Source organism: Mustela erminea, chromosome 9, assembly GCF_009829155.1.
Source record: "Mustela erminea isolate mMusErm1 chromosome 9, mMusErm1.Pri, whole genome shotgun sequence".
Taxonomy (NCBI): Eukaryota; Metazoa; Chordata; class Mammalia; order Carnivora; family Mustelidae; genus Mustela; species Mustela erminea.
In genome coordinates, this window is record NC_045622.1 from 60,222,148 (window position 1) to 60,236,835 (window position 14,688).

The 14,688-nt window shown below is 45.3% G+C and overlaps 1 protein-coding gene across 1 annotated transcript; it reads left to right on the forward strand.

The window, feature by feature from the left end:
• The first annotated feature begins 12,752 nt into the window (after positions 1-12,752).
• Positions 12,753-13,691, forward strand: LOC116600236 (olfactory receptor 52H1-like). The gene has a single exon (XM_032360370.1). The coding sequence runs from the start codon at positions 12,753-12,755 to the stop codon at positions 13,689-13,691; it is 939 nt and encodes a 312-aa protein (XP_032216261.1).
• Positions 13,692-14,688: the final 997 nt, after the last annotated feature.

The window sequence follows — 14,688 nt, forward strand, 5'->3', positions numbered from 1 at the left end:
ATCTCTCTCTCTCTCTCTGTCAAATAAATAAATAAAATCTTAAAAAAATAAAAAAAGAAGACAATTTAGTGGGGTGCCTGGGTGGCTCAGTCAGTTAAGTGTCTGCTTTTGGCTCAGGTCATGATCTCAGAGTTCTGGGGTTGACTGCACCAGCTGAGCCTGGCTTTGAGCTTTCTGCTCATGAGGGAGTTTGCTTCTCCCTTTGCCCCTCCCCCTGCTCATGCTAGTGTGTGCGTGTGTGTGTGTGTGTGTGCCTATATATATGTGTGTGTGTGTGTCTCTCAAATAAATAAGTAAAAATCTTTAAAAATTTTTTAAACAAAGAAAACAATTTAGTGATTATGTGTGATACACTCAAGCTTTTTAAATACTTCATGAAGTGGATAGTCTCCTTTCAGACAACCACAAAATGGGGCTGAAGGCAAAAAGCTTTCATGGGACGAAGAATAAGCAACAAGGAAGAGGCAAATAAAAAATATCAGACTGGCCAGGGACCACATAGTCAACCTTGTGTAAGTTGGGAAGGCCCAGTGTTGGCTTGATGTTTGGGGCCTGGCTGACTGGATATACTGTGTGTATGGTCAAGTAGAACATTTACAGAGAGTCATGAAAGTTGTCTAAGTCTGGGTGCCCTATAGCGGAACCTGGGGCAGGAGTGGCTCCATCTTCGGCTAAAAATTTTTTTTAAAAAGATCTTTAACTACTCAAGATTGTAAACATGGTCTCTTATGCTTTCTTCTAAAGACTTTGTATTTTTCACATTTAATATCTGTTTTAGTGACTTTCCTTATAGAGCATTGGCTTTTATCTTGGCATGCAGTCACATTGCTTGTGGCTCTTTCAGTCACAATCTATTCATAGGAAACAAAATGTTTGCCTCCTATTCATCCCATGTTATATATGGACCTGATTTAGTTCTCAAAGAAATTGTAAGCAGCTCCAACGTGGCTGAGGAAATAGCAGTAGGAAACTGAGAATGTGGCAGGTGATATCAGAGACATGATGTCTTGGAAAGCAAGAGAAGACTTTCCTGAACACTTTATTTCTCTACTGCACTCCCTGTACCCAAAGGCATCACTCTAGTGGGAAAGGAGAGCTGAGAGGTTTGATAGTGGTAATTTTAGATATGAACAGAGGTATTTTGTCTTTAGTCTATGAGAAGTAAATGGTACAAACGGAACTTTCTCTCTCCCTTTAAATTAATAGTAAAATGAGGAAAATAGATTAAACACCTGTTTTTAGGCTCCAGGTAAATAAAATTGTGATATCTAAACACTAATGACATTTTGTGGGTCAAGAGAAAAAAATAAAGCAAGGATTTTGGGTAAGAGGGCTCACAAATCCCTAAATATTCTGTGTTCCAGAGCTAGAAAAAGGTAGTAGCCTAAAAAGATATTTAGCTCCTGTAAAATTTTGACCAGTTCTTTCATGTAGAAGATTGAAACTGAGGTCAGTATTGAGGCTAAAAATGAGGGATGGGATTCTTGCCCTAAAACCTAAATTAAACACACACACACACACACACACACACACACACACAAATTGGCATCAAAACACTTTCTAGAACTACATTTATAGGTGTAAGGTTTTATAGGTGAGATAAATACGACACCAGGTGAAGTGGGTGCAAGGCAAGATTTATTAAAGGCACTCTCCAGCGAAGTTTCCTGTCTCCTGCAAAGGTATTGGGTTACTTATGGAGACCTAACCTGGGCATACATCCTTTTGGTGGGAAAGTCAACGGTTAAGGGGGGGGTAGGCTGGAAGACAGGGAGACCCCGTGGCAGCGAGACCCAGTGGCAGTCATTTCCATTGCTCTTCCTGCACTCTGGGAGCCTCCAGAGCCGCTGGTCATTTCTGTTGTTCCTCCTGCACTCCTGGAGCCCACGGACCCAACATTCTGACCTTTTTGGTGAAATAGGGGTGGCGACTCAGATCTATCTGGCTTCTTCCTGCTGGCAAAGGGGCGTCATCATAGCGTCCTTCCGATGTGGGTAGGCAGGTATAGGGATGCAGGAGGAGTGGTTGGCAGTGACCCTGGAAACCTCATGGATGCGTTCCTGAATGAAGCGAAGAACACATGAGGCGATTAGTGCTAATAGGCAGAGGAGAATAAGGGGATTTAGGATTGGAAGGAGCCAGGTCGTTAAGGGGAAGAGCCACCATTGAGAGGGGTTTATTCCAGGGTGATGCCAGCCACCAAGGGAGTCGCGTATTTTTGCCAGGGCATCAATATTGGTTTCAACTATACCAGATTTGTTGATATAATAGCAGCATTCTTCATTGAGGGATAAACAGGTTCCTCCCTTGTCTGCAGTGAGCAGGTCCAGGGCTCTCCGGTTCTGTAGGGCTACCTGGGCCACTGAAGTAATCTGCTGTTGTAGGGATGCCAAAGACTCTGCTGAGGCCTCCATGGCTATTTGGAGCTGTTCGGATAAATCTCTGGTGGCATCTATGGAGTGAGCTAGGGCCCCAGTGCCCAGCCCGGTGGCCACTAGGGAAGACGCCAAGGAGACCCCAATAACCAGGGGAAGAAACACAGCCCTTTTCTGTCGCTGGAGGGGGTCAGTGAGGATATCCACTTCAGCTTGTGTGTAGATGGTTAGTTGGGGGACCAAAAATGTTGGGATGCATAGGAGGTTGTCAGAGAACTTAGGGGTTTTCGACAGAGTGCCATTACACCAAAAGAAACCTTCCAGAGGAGCATGAATAGGGGAGGATGAATTAGTCAAATTGCATAAGGAAGGGCTTGGGGATGAGTAGCAGAATGGGAGTACTAGGTTTTGAGGATCAACAAATAGGGGAACGACCTATAGAGTGATGGGTGCTGAAGAGGTAAGAGTAGGAGTGGTTATTTCGAAAGGGTGAGAGCTATACAGATGAAGCAGTGGACAGGTTGCCCATACCAGAAATGTTAGTTAGAGTAAGACCTTGTTGAATCAGTTTAAGCCAGGAAAATGGGTCAGAATCCTGAGTAGGAGAGGGGAGTAGGACACATCGGATTGTGTGTTCCTGGGCCTGGATGGACCGTGACTGGCTCTGGAGGTCCTGAGGATTTTGGGGGAGTGTTTCTAACATAGGCCCGGTAGATGTGCAAGGAGGCCGTTGGATATGAATCAGAGGGTCATGTGTAAAGTCTGGCCTCAACTCCAGTAGCCCGTTGTGGATCCCAAGGGTTGGGGATGGTGAGGTACCAAGCACTACTTCCATCAGTGGTGAAGCGATATTGGGAGCACTGGTTTCCATAAATATCTAGTCAGGCCTTATGCATTTTGCAGTAGGTATATGGGCAGCCCCCGTTTGTCTGGACCCAGTATGTTCGGCAGTTAGGATGAGTTTGGTCATAGACGAAGCAGATAATGGGGTTGGAGTGCCCCCTCTGAATGGAAGGAGGGCATGAAGTTGATAGAGGCCTGGCACCCTCCAAACTGGCAATCGGTAGTAGCTAGGCTAGACCGGGTAGTCTCCCCATGGGTCCAGTTTTCCCTCAGGTAAAAGCACCACCTGAACTCAGGTGTGATGGACAAGTGGCTAGAGAGGGTTAGGAGGAAGGGGAGAGTGAGGAGAAGAAGTGCGGGAAATCTGCATCTGCATTGACCCCAGGGTTTGGGAAGTCCAGCCATCCTGTGGTGGGGCTGGTTTTAGATTGGAAATGTGTACCCACCGGTGGTGTCCTAGGAGTTTTGCCACTGTGGGAATTGTGAGAATAACAGTATGGGGGCCGGTCCACCTGGGCTGTAAGGACTTTGGGTGAAGTTCTCATAGGAGAACTTTGTCCCCAGGATTTAGGGCCTGGGGGAAGTCTCCCCCCAGGCTGTCAGGGGCGCCCAGGCTGTCAGGGGTGGGGATGGTTGAATCTGCAGGAGCCCTTAGGAGGGCTCGTAAGAGGGTCAGATAGGGGAGGGGTGGAGGAGAGGCAGGCAGGTTGTGATTAAGCAGGAAGGGCCTGCCGTATAGGAGCTCAAAAGGGCTGAATCCTGATGGGCTGCGAGGCAAGGCCCTAAGGCAGGTGAGTGCTAATGGGAGAAGGGTTGGCCAAGAGAGGCAGGTTTCAAGAGTGAGTTTGGTGAGTTGTTCCTTGAGGAGACCATTGGCCCTCTCCACCTTACCCGAGGATTGGGGGTGATAGGGGATATGGAGTTTCCAGGTGATGTTGAGGCTCTCGGAGATCTGTTGTGTGATGCTGGAGATGATGGCTGGTCCATTGTCTGATTGTAGGGTTCGAGGGAGTCCAAACCTCAGGATGATGTGCTCAATGAGAATGGGGGTGACCACGTCTGCTGTTTCCCTAGCGGTGAATGCCTCGATCCAGCCTATGAAGGTGTCCACAAGAGTTAGCAGGTATCTGAAGGTTTTGTGTTGAGGCATGTGAGTGAAGTCAAGTTGCCAGTCCTAACCTGGCTGATGCCCACGGAGCTGGTGGATGGGTCCCGGTCTGCGGAGGCTGCCCTGGGCATTGACCGTAAAACAGGTTCTGCAGGCCTGGTGTACCTCCTTAGTGGTCTTTTGGAGGAGGGGGTGGTGAAGGAGAGGTTGGATAAATTGGTATAGGGCCTTTGTACTGATGTGGAGAGACTAGTGGATGTCAGTAATGAGGGTGTGGATTAGGCTGTTTGGGAGGGCAATTTTGTCCTGGACAAAATACCCTTCCTTGTCATCCAACCTGCCACCTTATGTTTTAAGGGCCCGAGTCTCCTCATCAGTGTACAAGGGACTGTGAGGAGTTCTGAGAAACAGGAGAGGGGCTGGAGAGGAGTTTAAGGCTATCTGTCAGGCAATAGAGTCGGCCTTGTTGTTCCCCAAAAAGATGGGATCATTGGAGGCCTGATGGCCATGGCAGTGGACAATAGCCACCTCAGTAGGGTAATTGAGAGCCTCGAAGAGTTTGACAATAAGAGGTCCATTGACTATGGGGGTTCCGTTGGTCGTGAGAAATCCCCTTTTCTCGCCAGAGGACAGAGTGAGTGTGAGTAATAAGGAAAGCATACTTGGGAGTCAGTATAGTGACCTGTTGGCCCTCAGATAAGTGAAGGGCCCTGGTAAGAGCCATGAGTTCTGCCTTTTGAGAAGTAGTCCCAAGGGGAAGGGGGGCCACTTTTATGACTGCGTCCAGGATGACCACTGCATTGGCCGCTTGTCGCCATCCACCTGGAGCTATGAGGGAGCTCCCATCCACGAACAGAGTGTGATCAGGGTCAGGCAGTGGCAGGTCCAAAAGTCCTGGATGGGAGGGAGAGAGTTCTTCCAGGAGTTGAGAGCAGGAATGGGAAGGAGTGGGGGTAGATGAAGATATCGGCAAGAGAGTGGCGGGATTTAGGCGAGGGGAGACAGAGAGTGTGACCTGGGAGTATTCTATGAACAGCAGGTGGTAGAGTTGGAGATGGGAAGGAGTGAGTTGTGCCAAGGATTTGTGGCTAACTAAGTCCATAAATCGATGCGGGGAGAAGACCATGATGGGCTGTCCTAAGGTAAGTTTGAGGGCTTCTTTTGTCAGAGAAGTGGCTGCCGCTAGGGCCCTGAGGCAGGGCTGCCATCCCTGGGCGGTGACATCTAGTTGCTTGGAGAGTTAACGGGGATAAGGAGACCCTGCTGCAGGAGGCAGTCAATGATGGGCTTAAGTCCTCGCGGATGGGTTGCTACTATAGATCAGGAAATGTCCCATACCTGTGGGTCTACGGAGGGGAGACAGTCTGGGATAGAGGATGAGTCAGAGGGGAGTAGAGGGAGGATGAGGTGAGCAGAAGTCGAGGGAGGGGGAGAGAGACGAATGGTGGCCTGAAGTTTGTGGAGGATGTCCCTGCCTAGAAGGGGAACAGGGCAGGAAGGGATGATGAGGAAGGAGTGTGAGAAGGGCAACCCATCCAGGCTGCATGTAAGGGGTGGGCTGGCCTTTGGAGTGGAGGAAGTACCGTCAATTCCCATAACAGCAACTGAGGAGGGATGAGCAGGACCCTAGTAGGAAGGCAGGACAGAATACCCCCGTGTCCAGCAGAAAGGAAATGGACTTACCTGCTACCTGGAGCATGACCCTGGGCTTGGCATGGGTGAGGGGTGTCTGAGTCTGGGCTCCATCAGTCATCCTCCAATCTGAGAAGTTGGAAGGCAGGACTTACCATCTCAGGGTCTCCCCCACATGGAGGCACCAGGAATCCCCCAAGGCTGGGGCAGTCCGATTTCCAGTGGCCCATCATGCAGCATTGAGGGCAGGGCCTAGTAGGCGCTTTTGGATTGGGGCATTGATGGGGCCAGTGTCCCTCAGCTCCGCACTTGAAACAGGCCCCTGGAGGGACGCAGTTAGGTGCTCCCTTTTTTTGACCCCTAGAACCTGCCAGCCTCAGGGCTGCTACCAGGGATTGGGTCTGCAGTTGGACCTTCTGTTGGAGTCTGGCTTGGCGCTTAAGTTCTGCTGCCTCCTCTTGGGAGTTAAAGACTTTAAATGCCATTTTCACCAGATCAGAAATGGGAGTTTGAGGGCCCTCCTCCACTTTCTTTAATTTTTTTCTAAATGTTGGTGGCTGACTGAGAAATGAAGTGGGTAGTTAAAACAGTTGCCCCTGCCAGAGAGGCCAGGTCTAGGTGAGTGTATTGAGTCAGTGCCTCAGTAAGTCAGTTAAGAAACATGGCCTGGTTTTCATTGTGTTCCTCCTGAATGATTTCCCTTCACAAACCCTCTACAACTTTCCTTCACATTCAGGTTTTGTCCCAAACAACCATCTCATTTAGGACAAAATTATCTCCTTTTACTTTCAATAAAATGTACTCCCATTCCTTAAATCTTTCTTATATATCTTCTACTTTCCTACATACAGAGTGGCTTCCTTTATTTCCATCACTCTTACAGTTAGCAGAATTTTGTACTCTTAGAAATACCTTTAGTTATTAACCTCCAGTCAGTTATTAATCAATTGTGAATGGTTATAACAGAATTCTTTAGATGCCAATTTATGAATCAGTTAAGCACAAACCATGCTTACTAACAGATTTAAATATTCTTATTTTCTTTGCTGTAAGAAGTCAAAAGCACAAACCTATGTTCAGTAATCAATGACTTGGCATTTTATCCTCTTTGAAAAAGAATTAAATGTCCAACAATTTAATTCCATTTGTCATCCAAGAAAAAGTTTAAACTTTCAGGTTACCAAAGACTTTGAAAGCTATCTCAGCAATTACCCATTAAAACTTTGAGACAGACAACTAACCATCAGTTTAGTCATTTCTTTGCTAACAGATTTTTAACAAATAACATGAGTTTATTTGACCTTCAGTAAACTTTGATTGAAGTTTCATGTTTACTGTGGATAACTTTGTCAGGAGTTGGGATAGGAGTGGGGAAGGGGAGGGGGAGGGGTAGACGAGGGTGCCGGGTCAGAAATCCTGAACATAAGGGACCTTGGCCCATCTGCCTTGGTGTCTGCTGAGGTTATTTAAGTCCATGAGAATCTGATAATTAAACGTGCCTTCTGGAGGCCATTGGGACTGATTGTCTAATCGGTATTGTGGCCAAGCTACAGTACAGTAACGTCATTTTCACAGGTCCTGGTTTTGTTCCAGGGTTTTAAGATTGGCCAACAAGCCTAGAACACCCCCGGGATGTTTTAGGGTCGAATTTGGATTGGGAGGTCCCCACGATTCGTTGCCGGGCAACCCAATTGCTGGAGGAAGGCGTCCCCTCATCTACCACTGGGTTGAAGAAGAACTGTTGACTGCCATAGAGCTTAGGACATCTCCCAGACTCCCGGAGTCACAGAGGTCACCTGGTGACCGGCGGGGTCTGCCCTGATGTGGCCGTGATTAGGGCAGGGCTTTCCAGAAGGAGGTGAGGAATGGGGGGGTGGGCGGAGAACTCACCATGGCTTCAGAGGTGGCGTTGGGAAAGGCAGGTCCAGGTCTGCTAGTGGGGAGAGGAGAGAGCCTTCCCACTGGGGTGGGGGCTCAATCTTCTCCCGGGTTTCCGGCACCAAATGTAAGGTTTTGTAGGCGAGATAAACACGACACCAGGCAAAGTGGGTGCAAGGCAAGATTTATTAAAGGCACTCTCCAGTGAAGTTTCAGGGCTCAGGAGAAGGGGAGCCAGGAAAGTTGTGCTGGGAGGTGGGCACCCTCGGGCGAGGTTCTGGGACTCTGGAAAGCAGGGTGGGGGAAGTTGCGCTGAGAGGGAGTTGGCGGTGGGGGGTGGTGGTGTGTCTTTTATCTGTTTCCTGCATAGGTATCAGGTTACCTATGGAGACGTGACCTGGGCATACATCCTTTTGGTGGGAGAGTCAACGGTTAGGAGGGGGGGTAGGCTGGAAGACGGCAAGACCCTGTGGCGGTGAGACCCTGCAGTGGTCATTTCCATTGCTCTTCCTGCACTCCAGGAGCCTCCGGAGCAGCTGGTCATTTCTATTGTTCCTCCTGAACTCCCGGAGCCCACCGACCCAACAATAAGAAGTGGTTTACTTAGGGATGTTACAAGATAGAGACACATTCTGCCCCAAGGAACCGAACAAATCTTCCATCTGTCCCAATGACCATCAGTGGTCTCCATGAAATGATTGCTGATCAGGATCAGAAGACAACACACTAAACTTTGGCTTAGGACAGAGTGTTTAGGAGAGTCAAATGAGGTAACTAGAAGAATGAGCACACCAAAGAGGTCAAAGAGAAAGAGAAGAGTCAGAGGGACTCTCCCCCTCAGAACCATGCTGCAAACTACCAGGACTTGTGAAAAGAGGCATTATATATACACACTACAATATCCCCTCAATATGCAAAATACTCACTAAGAAGCAAGGAGAAATAAACAAAACAAAATGAGATGTTTAAATGCATCTATTATTGTCAATATAACTAGATATTAAATTAATCAAGAACAGTAAGTTTGTTTGACAAACATAATTTGCAGATTCTGAAGCTTTGTGTGGTAGATGTCCCCATCTTAAACCTCTGTGATTATGTTAGGTTACATAGCCACGAGGAATTAAGATGACTATCAGATGAAACTCATCAGTAGACCTTAAAATATGGAGATCATTTCAGAATATGTAGCTGGCTCAAATGGGAACATAGAGATTCTTAAAAGTGGAAGAGGAAAGCTCAAGGGGAGAACCGGAGGGGAACTGAGTACAGCAGAAGGGCAGAAGTAATATTGCTTTCTTTAAAGACGGAAGAAGGGGGCTTCTAGATACCAGAAAAAGGAAGGAAAGAGTTTCTTTTCTAGAGCTTCCAAAAAGAGAAGCCGCCTTTTCAACACCTGGATTTTAGCTCAGTTAGACCTAGGCTGAAGTGAGCTACAAAACTATAAGATAATTACTGTGATTTGTGGCATTTTAAGCCATGGAATCTGTAGTAATTTTTATAATAGTATAATAAAGAGCAAATATTCTGCATTCTGCAAGAAAAGAGTATATGTATTTTTAATTGAGTTATAATTGATATATAACATTGTATCAGTTTCGAGTGTACAACACAATGATTCAATATTTGTATACACTGCAATTGTTCACCACAATAAGTCTAGTTAGTAATTATAATTATGTCACCTTGCTGTACCTTACTTCTTACTTGAAGACTTATTTATTACATAACTGGAAGTTTGTATCTTTTGACCACTTTGCCCATTTTGTGCACCCCTCCCTCCTTGCCTCTGGCAACCACAAGTCTGTTCTGTGTATTTATAAGTTAGGTCATATAATATTTGTCTTACTCTGACATATTTTACACTTTCTGACATATTTCCGACATATTTCATCATGCCCTCGAGGTCCATCTGTGTTGTCACAAATGGCAAGATTACATTATTTTTCATGGCTGAATAATATTACACACACACACACACACACACATGTTCCATATCTTGGCTGCTTTGAATATTCCTGCAATAAATATGGGTATACAGATATCTTTTTGAGTTAGTTTTTAAACCTATTATTAGGGAAATTAAAAGACTACATGAATAACATAGTATATCATATTTATAATATAATGATACAATATTATAAAGGTATCAGGTATTTCCATATTGATAGACCGATTCAATGCAATCAAAACAAAAACTCTAAGTGTGTGTGGTTATAAATCTAGAAACTGCTTATAAAGTTTTGGGAATGCAAAGTGCAAAAAACAGTTAAGTTTTTTTTTTTTTTTTGGATGGGGGAGAAGGGCAGTGAGAGAGGAAAAGAATCCCAAGCTCACGTGGGGTTCAATCTCACGACCCTGAGATCATGACCTGAGCCCAAATCCAGAGTCAGATGCTTAATTAACTGAGCAATATCACATGTACAGGAACATTCTCAGGCCTCTGAGAATTCTGTCTCAGCCGACTGGGTCTAAATTGTCTAGACGGACTCTCCTAGGGATCCAATATCCACAGCTTACTGAAACCACCAAGCTATGTTCCATCTCAGAGGAAAAGAGGTAATATGATTGACCTCATCCCTTCTCTGGGGATGGAAAAAAAATGGTGGTACCCACATAACATGAGTTCTATCTTCTGGGAATATAAGGTAATGCATAAAAACTTTCATCTCACTTCTATGGAACATGTCCCAACCTAAAATTTTACTTGTTTCCTTCTAAACAGATATTTTCCACTACTCATGTAAAGCAAGAGATAGAAGACAATTTGGTGAGCTGAAAACTACAGCCATTTAGGGAAGAGAAAAATGCTACACTGGTTCTTTGATTTTTATCAAACAGTGTAGCCTTGGGTCTGCTCAGTGTCCAAGTAGGGTCTCTGTGCTAGAGGACATGAATCTGGGAGAAAGGAGTTCTGCTGACACCAGTGATTCCATAAGAAGACAGCTCCTCACAGAAAACGACTGACTTCATGAGCAGACCAACTAATGTGACCAGGAATACAGTGGGGAACCCAGAAGGAAAGAGGAGCTCTTTGGGTAAAAGAAGTGAAGTCAGACTAGATTCAGACTGAAGCAGCAAAACTTGGTGTGTATGTTTTCTGTTGACCTCCTTTGTAGTTTTAATGATCAGTACTTTATTTTTTCCCCTTTAAATGTATTCCCTGAGACCCTGATCAAATGTGCTTCTTTTCAGAGGCCGGGAGTCTGTGCTTCAGGAGACTGAGTTGCAATCTAGCCTAAATTTTGACATTTGGGGGCTTTCTTCGGCTACCTACATTTTATGCCACAGAAGAGGAGGTGGCCGTCCTTTTAGGTACAATTTCATGAAGACTCTGATGTCTTCATGTAAATGTAATAAGTTCAGTGCCCACTAGCTGTTAGCCTGCATCAGACCTGCAGGTGGAACTTAGGGCATTCGTTCTTCTGGGCGTGGAGGATGAGTCATGGTTGGGGAGAGGCAGACGGCTGCTTTTGGACAGTGGGAACAGTTACATTCCTCCCAGGTTGATGTCTTGTTCACTTTGGCTAATTAAGGACTCCAGATGTCAAAATCATCTGCTACATCATTGAACCTTGCTATATAAAGCTTTGGCTGGAATTATGGCTGAGATATCACAAAATCCCACATGGCTCATCCCAATTTTCCCTCCTTGCCACACACCTACAGAGTCCTGCCAAACACAATAATATAGAGCTGCTGGGACCCATCCTCAAATCCCACTTCCTTTCCATCAAAGCTTTTTGAATGACTTTGTAAATTTGTTAGAGAGGGTAAGAACCAAACCTATTCCAAACTGGCCGAAGGATGGCTCCAGGTGTCCTGGCCTCTTGCGCTGTACTCCCTGCTTCACTGTTACTCGTCCCCTTTGCCAAAAATACTTTAAAATAGATCATACACTGGAGTTAAAATGGAAATGAAAAAGGCAGGCTTTATTTAGTCCAAAGATGGGGTCCAAGCTCTGGCACACCAAACATGAAAACATTCAAGCAGCACTACTTTATTATTTTTAATCTTATCTCTAGGAGGTGAGACTCTGCTCTGCCTGATTTGCCCCAGGGCAATCACCCTGGCTGGTATCTGTTATGGAGGCATTGTCATACTCACTGGTGGGCAGAGCTTTGTCCCCTACTAAGTTAGGGAATGGAAATCCTCCAAGATTTAGGGAATCATCCCTGAGACCATAAGTCATCCTCTGAGCTCACTGCCCTTTGCCTGAGTCAGGAGAATGCTGCTTACCTGTCCCTACGCACTTGTTGGTTGATGCCATCTCTCATTTTCACATCCTGGGAAGCATCCCTCCTAGTCTAAACCATATTTCAAACCCTGTGCAACAAATCTCCTGTATCACCCACAGTTCTGGAATCTGTTCTTTCTTTTCCCTTCCCTTTTCATTACATTTTCTACCACTCTACTGAAATCCTTCAGTTTACTATATCAAAACTATTGTTGGAAACAGTATTTGCTGTATAAAAGTCCATTACTCGCAGCTCATCCCATGTAATAATTGTAGTATTTCCTGCTTGTCTCCCTCCCCCACTCTCTGTCTCACTGACATACACAAACCTCTGGTCCTTACATACAATATGTTTTCTGTTTTCCTGAGCCTGGGCCTATGCCGCATAGTCTACATTAAGAAAGGGACATGATTATTGAGGTTTAATCACATGAAATGGCTGACCTACAAAAATAACCCTCCGGTAAGATGTATTAATAAAGGTATAAAGGAAATCAAGTGGGGCCACTTACAAAGAAAAGGAACAATAACAAGTCCGTTTTATAGGTGCCAACATCCAGGAGACAGAGGAAACCTGAATGTGACAGTTGTTGTCCCCCACCACGGTCAGCCCCAGCCCATTCTGACAGCAGATTTGACTTCGGGGCTCCAAGACCAGAGGATCCCAGACTGAGAGATCATGTATAATTTGAGCTGTTACAATCCCAGTTCCTTCATCCTTGTGGGAATACCCGGTCTGGAGAGATTCCACAGCTGGATCGGGATTCCCTTTTGTGTCATCTATGTTCTGGCTATTGTGGGCAACTGCACCCTTCTCTACCTCATTGCTGTAGAGCACAGCCTCCATGAGCCCATGTTTTTCTTCCTTGCTATGCTGGCTACCACAGACTTCATCCTGTCCACGGACACAGTGCCCAAACTACTCAGTAACCTCTGGCTGGGCTCCCAGGAAATTACCTTCTCTGGCTGTCTCACCCAGATGTTTTTCCTCCACTTCAGCTTTGTAGTGGACTCAGCCATCCTGTTGGCCATGGGATTTGATCGCTATGTGGCCATCTGCTTCCCCTTGAGGTACACCACCATCTTGACTCCACAGGTGGTCATCAAGGTTATGGTGACCATCACCGTGAGGAGCTTCTGTGTCATCTTGCCAGATGTTTTTCTGCTGAAACGGTTACCCTTCTGCGGGACACGCATCATCCCACACACATACTGTGAGCACATAGGTGTTGCTCGGCTTTCTTCTGCTGACATCTCCATCAACATCTGGTATGGATTTTCTGTGCCTCTCATGACTGTCTTCTCGGATGTGATCTTTATTGCTGTTTCCTATGCCTTCATCCTTCGTGCTGTCTTTCAGCTCTCATCTCAGGGTGCCCGTCAGAAGGCCCTCAGCACTTGTGGTTCCCATGTCTGTGTTATTCTCATGTTTTACACACCTGCCACCTTCTCCATCCTTGCTCATCGCTTTGGGCACAGTGTCCCTCGAAATGTGCTCATCCTATTTGCCAACTTCTATGTGGCCATCCCCCCTGCTCTAAATCCTGTTGTCTATGGAGTGAAGAACAAGCAGATCCAAGACAAATTTATTCTGCTTTTCTCTTTAAGAAAGACATAATGAGTGGGGAGGGTCACTGAAGAAGACGTTGAGGTAAAATTCAAGTAGGTGAAATTTTATGTAAGATTGGAGACATAAAAATAAAGCTGTAGCTCCTATTAACCTGAAATTTTAGCATTCTATCCATGAGCGAAGTATGGGAAGGGAGGAAAAGAGAAAATCTTCTAGACTTTCAGAAAATCAAGCCTCTTCTTGGTTCAGTTTTCTCACCACTTGTATGAAGAAGGTGATGATGGGTACACAAGAGCATTAAAACTCAGGCTTCTATTTTTCCTGCTGCTAATTTTGAGATATTTGAAGGCTAGATATTTCCCAATATACAACTCACCCCTGTATTTTTCAGTTCCTGAGTTAAAGACAAAAGTTCCTGTGTTCCTCCTTTAGTAGCTATCAATGCTCTCAAGTATAACTACCAAACTTTCTGCTTTGAGCTTCAGTCCCGAGTCTATACATTATTAATCCCCTCTTCTCTGTCCTGTACCTGCTTCATTTTTTGCTTATCCTTCTCAAATTATATAGAGCTGATTATCTTTTATTTCTGTTTTCTTCAGTTGCATGTTCCAAGAAATTTTTCACTACCCTTGGTCCATATTTTAGAAGTATTAATTAATTTAAGTAAAAATAATTTATTTTGGGTGGCTCAGTTGGTTGAGCAACTGCCTTCAGCTGGGGTCATGATCCTGGAGTCCCAGAATCGAGTTCCTAGTAGGGCTCCCAGCTCCGTTGGGAGTCTGCTTCTCCCTCTGACCTTCTCCCCTCTCATGCTTTCTCTCACTCACTCTCTCTCAAATAGATAAATAAAATCTTTAAAATATAAAAACAAAAATAATTATCATAGGATAATTTTAGTTAATTCATTTCACAGATGAGGAAATGGAGATTTACAAAGATTACAGAAAGACAATTAGTGGATTTAGTATCCAAAACCAGGTCTGTCTGATCCAGAATTCTTTATCCAATTGCTTCCTGAATATCTACCCACTGAGTGGCTTACAAA